The 13,171-nt window shown below is 37.8% G+C and overlaps 1 protein-coding gene across 1 annotated transcript in view; it reads right to left on the reverse strand.

The window, feature by feature from the left end:
* Positions 1-13,171, reverse strand: part of PTPRN2 (protein tyrosine phosphatase receptor type N2) — a 625,844-nt gene that overhangs the window by 358,376 nt on the left and 254,297 nt on the right. Inside the window, exon 10 of the mRNA XM_033074413.2 lies at positions 3,190-3,276. Coding sequence (XP_032930304.1) covers positions 3,190-3,276 — 87 coding nt within the window. The remainder of the gene's footprint in view (positions 1-3,189; positions 3,277-13,171) is intronic.

A 13,171-nucleotide genomic window follows, 5' to 3' on the forward strand; every position in this document is an offset into this window, starting at 1 on the left:
TAGATACAAACCCTCCTAAATATTAGTACCAATCTGACTTCAATCCCTGATACCAGTCCAACAATCAATCACCAGGGGCATTGGACACCCATAATTAGATTATAAAATCATAACTATAGTAATTTTACGTCTGCTTGCATAATTACATCAGCATGCTAATATCCTTTTAATGGTCTCTAATGATGTAATAAGAAATAATGGAATTTATTTGACAGCTACATAACCATTAACAAAACATATTAAGCATAACTATTACTTCCATAAAGATTCAGGCTGTATCCAAAAGTGACAACTAACATGTTGGATCTTTTTTCCAACGTTGAAATATTTCTTGTTCTGAATTCCCTAAATCTATTCCCACCTATCTGCTTCACAGAGCAAGCAAAGTTTATATCAATGCAAAGTTTACAACAAATAGTCTGTGGAGATGGACTGAACGCTCAGGAAGCCAAACCTGGGGATATCCTTTGAACTGAAGACTGTCCCTAAGTTGGGAGGACTGTGAAAAAGAAGATAAAATAAGCTGATTAATGCCAAACACCAGCTAATCAAGAGCTAACACAAGAGCTGGGTGTTTGATTCCTATCCATGGCAAAAACAATAGTCCACTTACCTAACTCCAAAGCACAGGAGAAACTAAAAATATATGGAAGAGTTAAAGATATTTGCAGACAAAACTAACTGAAGGCAGTAATTTATTAGTGAAGCAATTACTTTTAATTTTCATTGAGTTTTTTTCAGAGAAAAGGACAATAAACTCAGAGAATTTAAAAACTTTAAAAGAACTCACCCTCTCTCCTCAGCTCTTGCACTATTCCTATTTGATGTGATGACTGTCCATACTCCCAAATTAACCACGTGATTCTCATTAACATGACATTACTCAGAAATCTTTGCAATGATCTAAAATGGCCAAGTATGTACTATTACTTTCTAACCATTGGGAATTCTTGGAGGGAAAAGAAAGAATTCAGAATTTTAGACCAAGCAAAGACTCAGGTCAGTATGATAAATTCTCACTCCTTTTATAAGTCTACTTTCTCAAGGCTGACTGATAGTTTTTTCTACATACCTTCTCCATTTTTACAAAAAAAAAAAAAAATCTTTAAGAGAAAGGATACTTTTAGCTGCCAGTGAAATAAAATAAATCACTCATGATGCCTTAGCCCAAGTAAGGAGCATATTTCCTGAGAAACATTTCCTGATATGTCAGTGATGACTATGCCATGACATCAGGTTTTCCCTGAAACCCCTCTCCATGAGGCCACTGAGAATCTAACCAGAGTATTCAAATTGGTATTATTTTCCACTGATAGTGGAGTAATGGCAAGAAAATAACAAACAACAAATCCAGTGTTAACTCTTTTTTTGGCAAGGCCTTTGTCTAAACTTTCTACTACTGCTTTATCTACTGGTCAGCTCCACCTTCCTTTAGTAATTAATGGGTTTAACCTGAGCCAAAGCATCTCATTCTCTTGATAAAGAAAATTTACTATGGATTAATTCTTCACTGATTTGAGATTTAGGATAACCCTTCATAGATTTATAGATTTTTAAAAAGGCAAAGACTGATAAAAACATTGTATGAATAGAAAGAATGCTCAGTCCTGCTTGGACTTCCTGTGATTCATACCACACTTTTAAGGTACTGAGCATACAAATATTTTCAGTACAGTCACTTTACTGCATATTAATAGATGCAAAATAAGCAGCTAATTCTGCACATTAAAAGAAAGGTCCATCACAGCTGGCTCTAGCACTGGAAGGATATTTTTCATTAGAGAACGAATCTACTGCCTATCAACTGCAATGTGTTGTGATTTATCAAATGATAAAAAATAACCAAAAGGCTTCATACTAACAATTAGAAAGGTAGGTGAAAGTGCTCTTGTACTGTAAATGTTAATGAAGCTGAACCCACTGATTCCAGCTGAGAAAGTGTTCCATGAGATTTCTCCTTTAAATGTGCAGTAGACTTTAACTGCTAGTGTTCAAAGTCAAGGGTACAAATTGTCTTTACATGAAAGATAATAGAATATCTTTTTTTTTTTCAATTTAAAAAGTTGGTATTCATAAAAAAATGTTTTTCATTAAATACAACTAAAAGACAAAACAAACAAAATATGGGAATATTTTCCTTCTCAATAACTAAAGCAAATATGTCTGGTATTTTCCAGATTTCTGAAAACATCTTCTCATCAGGAATCCATCTCTCCATATAAATACAGTAATAGAGGGGATACAATTTTTGATTTTTTTACAATCAAGAATAAACACTTCCACTACAGATGGATGAAACATCAGCAGACTATAATTTCAAACAGAGTATTAAACAATGAATTCTGTTCTGTAAATGAAGATCAAACAGTAGCTGATGGCAGCACAGGTGAGGCTGAGAAAAATACTGCACTTCAGCGACCCAACTCATGGGCCAAGGCAAGTAGTCCCAAAGCTCCTGAGGCACAGGCAGGAGCTGGATGCTACCCAGGCATCAAGATGTGACTTCTCTTCTGAAAACACTCCCACAGCTGACCCTTCTTTTCAATTACATTTACATCAGACTACTATTTTATATAGAGAGGATGAAGTTTTGTGAAGTACATATTTCTTCCAAAATGCCTTCAGAAAATCCTCAATCTAAAACTCTTTACTAGACATGGCAGATCATAACCTCCTAGTTCATGAGATTAACATGCAGAGCATTCATCAGTATGAATCATAGGAGCAAAACCAGTGCTCAGCATAGCTGAACTCCCTGTGACTTGTTAAATAAGCAGCTGACCAAAAAGCATGACCTCGTGTGCCATGTGCCAGACTCAAAGCCAGACACTCAAGTTTTTATCCATCTCTCATCTCTTTTTTCCCCCTGGCAATGATGGGTATAATGACCATTCAGAAGACTTTCCTTACTGAGAAACTGAAATAAAGTTAGTAATATTTATATAGGATTTGGAACAGATTATTTTTCTCTATGGAAGCAGGAAAAAATTTCATTTTTTGTAATTTTCTCAAAATATTTTATTCCTGTATGTAGGGAATGTTGCAAAGATCATCAATATTCTTTTTTGTCTCTTGCCTACTCTCCTTAATTTTGACAGTAAAGAGCAGATATTTCCTTGTAAGACAAACTATTCAAAAATAATGAGACATCCAATAGAAGAAAAAAAGGAGAAAATCCCATGTACATACTTGACATCATCGAAGACACTCATCTGCAGCTTCAGGAGATCTGCCACTTCCTTTATTAACTCCAAGCCCTTTTCCACACTCAGGGGGCTGTTGAAAGGGAGCAAGAAAACAGAGCATTAAAAAATGGAACTCATCAATACTTGAGAGGCTAAAGGTCCCAAAAGAGTTATCACCTTGGCCTCTTTGAGTCTGAAAGCCACCACTAACTGTATTCCTGTCACATAGTGATCGTGATATCAAGGGAATTGGGATCAGGTGCTTCTTCAGGCATGATGAATCACCTGAATTTTCCAGCAATAAGACAAACAATAAGGTGCAAATGGAATTGTTAGGAAGTGTAATGGGCCCATGATGCAGCAACCAGTTCATCTCAGTCCTCAATAAAAAATGTAATAAAGTAAAAGGACAGAAAGAAAGAAAAGGATTGACGAGACAAGGAGGGAAACAAACAATGAAAGTCAAATTGCAGGCTCGGTATCAAATGGACAAGTGAAAAGCATATTTTTAAATTCATTAGATTTTAAAATGAATCTTTGCCCAGTGAAAGGATACAAAATTATTATGGATTTGAAAGTAAACAATGGAGCAAGACACACAGTCCAGAGGACACTGATTAGATACATAGGATTTAGCTTGGTGTGTGCATACACTGCTGACAGAGCCCCCTTTAAATCTTTTTAACCTTTGTCAATGCCACATTTACATTTTTTAATTTAGAAAACAGGTTGCAATCAAGCCTAACACAAGATGACTGCTATCATTTTAAAAAGCACTTATCTAGATGCAAAATTTATATTTGCAAAAATTTCAGGTTATTAGAGTTGCTGCAACTCTAAATGTGTATTAAGAACATTCCATTCCTAATATACAGATCATACCTTGCTTAGTTGTTGTTCAGTACTGTGGAACCAAACACAAAAGTATTAAGAAAATAAAAAGATGCAGAAGTTATATAAGTGTCCAGTGAAAATAACAGAGCCAACATTCTCTGTCTAAATTATGGTCACAGATTTATTCTCAACATTGTTAAAGCCCCAAAGACCATAAAATTACACCTTACAAGCTTATCTAACATATGCCATGGTAAAGCAGAAACAACTTTGCTAAGATTATTAACTCACAGGAAAAAATGGTTCTGTATTTTTCCTTCAAGGATTTATAATAAGTAGGAGAAGAAAGTGTCAAAAAAAAGTATGTAGTATTAGACACAATCTTTTCAACTGAACTAAAAGAAAAAGATTTTTTTCAAAGCTTTTTTCGATGGTCACTATTTCTACCTCAGAGTTGAAGTTTTTAAATCTAATGTTACATCATGGTAATTCATTGCCACTATTTTATTTATTGTCTGCAATGAATACTGAGGGTTTGGGTTTTTGTTTTTTTGGTTTTTTAAATTTTTTTTGTTGTTGCTTTTTGGGGTTTTTTTGTTTGTTTAGTTGGTGGGTTTTTGGTTGTGGTTTTTTTTTTTTTTGTTTGCTTGTTTGGGTTGTTTTGTTTTGTTGGTTTGGGGTTTTTTGTTTTTGGGGGGTTCTTTTTGGGTTTTTTTTTCACTGGTTTCTGCATGCACTGCCCTAAGGGCACCTCTATTTAAATAATGGAATATCTCATGTGGATCTTGGTTAGGATGGAATTTCTCAGCCTCCCTACATGCTACTAGCCCAAAATGCTCAAGAGACCTCCTGTCACAACCAGAGGTAGCCCCTCAAGGCACCAGATAAATATAGACTTTTTCTAGATGTCTAAGACAGAAATGTTCTTGTGTGAAAGTAACAAAAGAATCTGATTGATTGTGTAAGGAAAAAAATGTACTATAGATTATGCATAAAACTGTTATATTTCAAGGACTGACACTGGATAGAAACATGATTGTCATAGTTACTCTGGGGTTTATGTGTTAATTAAATCTTTTCTCCCAAAGAAGTTGGCTTAAATTTTACAGAAATGACTGGTGTCAGCAAGTGGGCTTTTACTGTAATAGCAAGTCTGATTCAGGCAAAGGCTGCTGTGTACATTGGTGCTGCTTTTTAACCAAGGGAGCCTCACTTGCAAAGCTCAGCCTCCTACTCCTGGCTTACCCCTCCCTACTCCCCTGAAAAAGCATTCAAAAACAAGATACGCTGCACCAAGCCAATGCAGCAGCAGTAAATGGGGGGTGTAATCAGAGCATTTGAATGCTACAAACCAGCAATACTGCTGGAGGGGAAATGGGTGAGAAAATGCTGCAGGAAGGCCATTGTTTTGCAAGCCTGAGCATCCAAGAGCAGTCTTAGTAACTCTCATGCAATATCAAACTCAAACACAAAGGTTCACAAACTCATAGGCTAGGAAATTATCATTCATAATAGCACAGGAAAGCAGGATGAGTATTCTATGGTACCAATACTATTAACTGATCCCACAGTCATATTTGAGGATTCCCATTAAGAATGATTACAATCATTATATTTTTCAATGCAATTTTTCCAACTTCCCAACACTGGTACAGTCTAGTACTGTTTATTACAGTTGTATGACAGCTGTGTTGTAGGACAGAATATTCAAAACCTTTCTCTAAAAGTGTCAGGCCATGATTTTTCACACTCAATTAATGCTTTGCTTTTGTTTAGTGTTTAATTTTGCTCATTGTTGCATGGTTTGTACGGTGATTGCCTTTAACTTTGTTTACATGGAGAGAATCACACCATTTCCACCAGCACAGTGCTAACCAAACTGACTGACCTTGAACAGCACCATTCACCCACATCACCCACCTGATTTCAGGCTTTCACAAGGACAATGTTTTAAACATCACCTCCTGCCCATGGCCCTCCCACTCATCCTGGTGCAAGCACTCAATACTTGTAGAACACATGATATTTGTGAATTTAGCATACTGTGCTTAGTTTTCAGCCTGCTCAATTCAGCTGTTGTATTAGGGAGTGAGGTTTTTCTTAGAAATATGTTTTGTCTATTGATTGTGAGGGTTCAACAACTATGAAATTAATTCAAGTGCTAGACAAGAAAGAAAAATAAAAAATAAGTGTTGAGATAAGGAACAAATAGTGAGATGCTCCAGACTGAAGTTATAACAATAGAAAGAAGACTCTTTAGACAATGCTGACAACTGAACTATTTGTTCAAGGCCAAAAACTTGGAGAAAAACTGTGGGTGGGGTTCACACAGCTTCATCTGAACTATCAAGATGGTCAATGCAGTTCCCAGTGAGGGAACTGGGAACTCCTTTGGTGCTGGGCCTTGCTGGCACTCCAAGCACTACAGCAGAGAGTGAGTCCCTGGGCTGTGGCCCCAGGTCCAACTCATAGGAATTTTCTTCCAGGAGTCTGTGATAAGACATTTCAGTACACCAATAATGGTGAATCCTTAAAAGAGAAATCACAATTTACACAGGCCTCTGAGATACAAAGCATGAGCTGGGAAAAAAAAAGAGCAGAAAAAGGACTTCTCATGGATGCTATTTATGTTTTCCAAGTTCTCTTGAGGCTGGTATGCCTTTCCATGTCCAAGAAAACGAATGGTTTCTGCAGTGCCTTTAACACCCTGCTTGATGGCCACTGGAACAGGCTCCCCAGGGCACAGCACTCTCAGCAGAGTCAAGAAGTGTTTGGACATTAGTCTTGGGCACATGGTGTGATTTTTGGGGTGTCATGTGCAGGAGCAGGAATTGGACTTCAGTGATCCTCATGGGTCCCTTACCACTCAGAATATTCTATGATTCTATGATTTGATTTTACCACTACTTTTTTTTTTTTTTTTATTGCCTTGAAGGTTTCTGATCACCTTTGGTATAGATTTTGGACTTAAGAAGAATTAGCTGGTGGATGGCAGAGCATCTTTTTGCAGATGTTGTCAGCTGAGATCTAGACACAGTTCTTACTTCAGATTTCCTGCCTTTGCTGTCATTCCATTTGCTGTAGATTTCTCTTTTGCCCCTTCTTTCAAGGTAACTGTAATAATATCAGCTAAAAGTAAATGTGATACATGTCACTGTTTAAAATAATTCTTTTGAGGTCCTTTTTAGGTTTCCATCTCCAGTTCTCTTAGAAGATGAAAAGAGAGTCAGAAAGTATATAAAATTCATGTATCATGTACTTCCTTCCATTGCTTTATTTTCAAATATCATCTCTATCTGTGAGTGCTACCCTAACTGTTATGTTTTTAGTTCACAGATCCAGACTCTACTGAACCAGTATCAGAACTCTGTTTCTCACTCAGATGCCAATCTCTATCTCATATTATTGGTAGAATATACTTTGACACACTAATGACTATGAATAAATAAGTGGGGAATGAAATATAAATATTTCCTTTGGGTTTTGTAAAGATAGATTGATAGATATAAAGTTTTTCAGAGTGTCATCTGCTTTTGTTTTATCTTAATTTTCAGCGCATGGCTCTTGTAATATTATACCTCTTAGAGAATATGGCTTATATCTCTGCTAAATTTAGCCAGTATTATATGGTAGTACTGCATTATCCCTTCAGATGAAATGACTCCCCAGCTCAGTTCAAGACTCTGACGTCATGATTTCACATCATGACATAGCCATGAAAACTTCTGTATCCAGTTAATCATGCCAAAAATAAATCATCCAATTCAGATCTACTTGGCTAACCTAAAATAATCCTGAGTCAATCATCTCCCTATAAGTTTATGAGTTTTGTCTAACACACACACACACAAAAAAAAAACCCAAACCCAAATAAACAAACAAAAACCCTCAACAAAAAACCCAAACAAATTACAGAAGGCAAGATCTATGCTATAAAACTTTTGTTTAGAGATGAATCTGAAATGAAAGCACAGGAATAAATATCTCTTAACTTTAATGTGAGCTGCTGAGCACTTCTGAAAATTAGTGCAATCCATTTAAATGCTTAGGAGTGGATTTGGAAGCCCAACTTTATGTAACTATCAAAGTGTTTCCACAAAGTGTACTGGACATTGAATGCAAGAAAATTAGATTGTCTGGTGAAAATAAGATTTTGGATCTTCCACTGTCTAGGTCCCTCCCAGTGAGGAAGCTGAAAACAGAAATATTTTAAGGAACAATCCACTTACAGAGGTAATTTAAATAATAGAACACTGAATGATAATCTTCCCCTGCTATTGACTATTAAGATTTAACTTTTCAATTTACAAGAAAAATGCAGTGATGAGAAGTAATTTTTAAAATCTGCTCTGAGGAAGTTGGCACAACTTAGAACAATCCCATTAAGTGACTTTCTCCTTAGTTCCTGCTACAAAATGTATAGTAATGCTAGCCATTTTTTTTAAATCTGTCTATACAATCCCACTGTTTTCAGTGGTTTTATAAATAAATAAGAGAATAGTTGTAGCTAAACAAATAATTAATGAGGAACAGAATATATCTTCATCTGGGAGAGGTCTATCAAGTTACCCCCAGCCAAGACATCTTCCTGACCTGCAATTCCACTGCCCATAAAATGAAGGCATTGTCAGGTACCTGGCATTGTTACAGAAAAGATAATAATGTTATTATTTGACTTGCATCCATTCTGTGTCTAAGAATAGAAACACCAACACTACTGGATCTATATACCACTCCTTACCAAACATGGAGGAGATGTAGCAGCAAATACTATGCAACCTGAAAATTAATTTAAAAACATTGCTTATACCCCTATCAAAAATTTTGTTCCAAACTTTCTTAGCACAGGGGCTCTGACTGGTTTTAGAGCACATCTTGCTGATTTTAGAGCATATTTGGAGGACCCTGAGCCCAGTGAAGTTAACTTCTGCTTCACTGGTGAGCTGGAAGTCTTGCTAAAGGGCTGCTGTGGGCAAATAGAGTTGGAGACCAGAGTCTTCTGGACCAGACTTGCTTCATGAATGGACAGTTAGACCACTTCAACAGAAGAGCAGGGCTGAATATTGGACTGATCTCAAGACCAGTTCAGCTTCATGCTCCAATCCTCTGAACAACGTTACAAATGGATTCCACGTTTTCAAGAAATTCCCAAGATTAACTACAAATCTGATGAGTGAGAACAAACATTTTGAATAATGGCCTATTTTTGACCTGGACCTAATGATTTATGTATGCAAGGCTCAAAGTTTCCCCTTCTGGTTAAAGAACAAAAAGGAAACATGTAAATGAAGGCACAGGAGGAGTTCTGTGGGGAGAAACACTGGCAGCATGGCCAGCTCTGCATGCTGAGCTAAATGGAGCTCAAACTCTAATCTGAGCCAGTGGGCAATGTCAAAGGGAACAAGAGGGAAAACAGAAGTAAACAATGATGAAAACTATATGTTCTGTATTTCCCAACATGCCTGTCAAAACAATTGCATAAATTGAACCGTTTTGGTAGCAAGAAATCTGATGCAATTATACAGATGGCTTGATTGCTGCAGTTTGCCAAGGCTGCTCTCAGCCCAAGGAGAACAACATGCAGTTCAGTGTTATGCTGAGGTAATGTCAGTCTCACAAGAAGTTGCTCTCACTTGCTTTTCCTCCTCCCAATTGCCAAGTGCCTTTGGAAACCCACTCACTGAACTCTGAAATGCTCCCTTAGTGCCATCATTCAAATTATGTATTGTCTTTACCAGACTGTACCTAGTGCCCCTCCAATACACTGTTTAGCAATTGTAATGCAGCTCTATAATGGACATCCAGTCAGCCCTGTCAGATTAATTCAATTGAATCATTTTCTGCAAAAATGAAGAATAATATACAGTACAGAAATGGGCCTGACATTGGGAATTGCACTCTTTAAACCTAAATGTCAGTCTAATCCCCAGTAAAATCTCAAGTAAGGTAGGGTTCAATCCACCTAAAATTTGTTTAGATCAGAACACAGGCAATGATGGTCAGTTTGCCTATTTTCAAGAGTGATGAGCACTACAATAAAATTACAAAGAATTTCTCTGCAGACTGAAAGTTGCCTGGATGCTTAACTACAGCATCCTCCCAGCATATCACTAAGTGTATTTTCTGGGCAGGTAAATGCCACTAACACCCAGCCTCTCTTGCTGTCCAAACTCGAGCACAGGGCATGGCCACTCTGTTTATCTCCCTGGAGAATGTTCAAAAATTTAGCTACACTTGATCTCAGCTTGAATATTATTTAATACACATCTAAATCATAGAATGAAGCAGAGCTTCAGCATCCAGGACTTTTGGGAAGGAGGCCTTTTATTCAGACTTATGTTGACTTTAAAACCACTTTCAATGAACACATGCTCAAAAAAACTAAGTTTGGTCCAGCAGCCTTCCCTGCTCCTGAGTGCTGCAAGTTAAGAGCAAGGTTCTCTACTGTGCATTATTTATCTTTCCCTGTTGCTTTTAGGCCTGAAGATGAACCACCAGGCCATCAAGAGGATGATGGACAGTGTTATCTTCCATTTCTGGTAAAGAGAGCATTCTTGCAGCATGTGGGAGTTAAAACTGCCCTGACCAACTTCAGTAAGGTCTCTTCCATCTCCTGCTTCACTTTCCAAGGCCCACAGTAATAAGCAGAGGACAGACAGGAGATCCTAGGCACAGTGCCTGACAGCAGAGCAGCACTAGACATGCTGGCTCCCTGAACATCTTGTTTGGCATGTCTCAGTGAAACAGGGAGATATTTTGCAGTCTGAGCTGTCTTTCTGGAGTCTTCAAAGGTCCCTTCTAATCAGAGGAGGAAAGGAGGTGTCTAACCTCCCTGTGTGGGTATGTCTTCACCTGTCTCTCAAGAAGCTCAATGATGTGAAATGAAGTGGATGACATCCTAGGGGAATATGTGCAGCATCCAGCAGTTTGGTACCTAAATGAGGCAGGCTGGCTTTCACTCTAAATTCTGAAATAACCACATTTCAGCTTTACACCTAGAAATGTGCCTTAAAGGGAAAAGATATTAAACACATGGGTAATGAGACACATATCCAAAGCTCTTAAAAACAGAAGCTGAACGGATGAAATCTGTTGAAGAATTTAATTTCAGTAATCAACTTTTATTAAACAATGGGAGCTACACACAGATTATGCCCTGCAGGCCAGAGTGTTGGGGTAGAACTATAAGAGTCTTTCTCATTTGGTGTTTCATCCCACAGATGTACATGTTAGGAAAAAAAAAGAAAAGTCTGCCAGAAGAGCTGCCTGGATAGGTTCACCAAAGATCCCTGGCTTCTTGTGGTGGTACTTTACTGTAGGATCTAATCTGAGTTTTGATCTGAAAACCATCATTTTGTTGGTCCTGCCTACCACTATATTTATTCTGAGTGTTTATATTTAAGATTTTTTTTAACAGTCATTCTCTTAGTGGACACAAATATGAATTTCTTTTACACTGAAGATTTTTTTTTAGTACTGATCTGAGAACTGAGAATCATTTTTTTCACTCTAGTCTTTTTAAATACTGAATTTTAAGAAAGATGAATGCCATAGTTTAAAATAATTATTTAAGGATGTTCCACCTGGTCATTTCTCAGTAATATCTTAGTTTTGATTGACATCAAATCACCTTCCTGTCAGTGACTGAGCAACAGTCTATAACAGTATCACTTTCTTAATATGCAGCATAGTCTTGTTAGTACTGAAGATAAAAAGCTAAACCTAAAAAAGGAAAAATCAAAGTTCAGAAATATGAGTCTGGAATACCATATGGAATGCATTAGAGAGTCAAATAAGGAGTCTGTCTTTAGGATGAATAATGTTGAGGCTGCTAACACCATTTGGCAGCAGTATGGACATTGACTGGTGCAGGCAAAATCCCTGCTGGTGGGAAGCTGGTAGGAGCAGCCTGGCCAGCTCCAGCCAAGCTGCCACCTCCCTCCATGCCTGGAAAAGAACAGGAATGTCTGTCACAGGGCTGAGGCTGAGTGACAAGACTCTGAGGAGTGTGGAGGTATTTCAGAGCTCCTGTAAAATGACTTACAGGTGTGCTAGGAACTGTCTATTTGCTTATTACTTGATCTAATGAATACAAAATTTTAAATCCAGCAGAGGGGGACTGTTGGAACAGGTGAGTTCAGGATTTTTCGCCATCCACCTTCATGGGCCAGTGTTAGGCTTGGTTTCTTTCCCATCCTCTCTCCCCTCTCAGTGCACTGCTTGGCAAGGAGAAGCAGGGGAGCTGGAATGGCAGGACCTGGGCACTGCCTGTCCATGGGCAAGGGGCTGTGCACACCAGCCATGATTGCTTTGCCTGCTAAAAACAGCCAAGATAAAAGGTTAAAGAGCAGGAAAGCAATTTCCAGTTCCTGCTACTGGGAACAAGGAGGGAGAAGAGCCATGGTGAAGGAAGCATGGCACACACATGCTAACCCCACACCCTGAGTCCACTTTAGCAGCAGCCACCAGCACAAGACTGGAGGTTATTTTAGGCCACCTTGGATGTGCTACTGATTTTTTAAAACTAGCACTAAATGCAGCATAGCCCAAAAGTAAGTACTAAGAAATAAAGTCCAAGATCATTCTGGAAAAATTCTGAAAAAGGGCAAGAGAAGTGGTCAGCTGAGATCTGCCTCTCTAAAGACCATTTAAAGGTCATTTAAAGATCCATCTATTAAACAGCGCTTTAAAAAAAAAAATTAGTTGGTTTGGGGGCTTTTTTTGGTTTTTTTCTTCTTTTGGCTTGGGCACTGTTGTGTTTACTCCACTAATAATCAAGAAAGAAAGATGAAAAGACATTTAAAGACTTATTCAGTAGCAGTATTCAAAAAACAGTATTTCCTCAATTCCCCGAGGGAAAACTTAAGTGGTGAATGGGTGTCTATGAAATTGCCATTATTCAGGCACTTGCCCAAAACCCAGACAAAAAGTAGAAAAACACAGATATTCTATGCCAGGAGTACTAGGAACACGAGACCAAATAAATGAGAATATTATACATGAAAAAATCAGTCTGATTCATACTCTGACTCCAGAAGTCAGGACTGGTCCTGACATGATCCTCATGAAACACATGAACCTTTTGTTTAAAAATAACAGGAGCCAAGCACTTTCCATATGCCACATGTGCACTGTAGCCTAGGCCAAGAACA

This window comes from Catharus ustulatus, chromosome 1, assembly GCF_009819885.2.
Source record: "Catharus ustulatus isolate bCatUst1 chromosome 1, bCatUst1.pri.v2, whole genome shotgun sequence".
Classification (NCBI taxonomy): domain Eukaryota; kingdom Metazoa; phylum Chordata; class Aves; order Passeriformes; family Turdidae; genus Catharus; species Catharus ustulatus.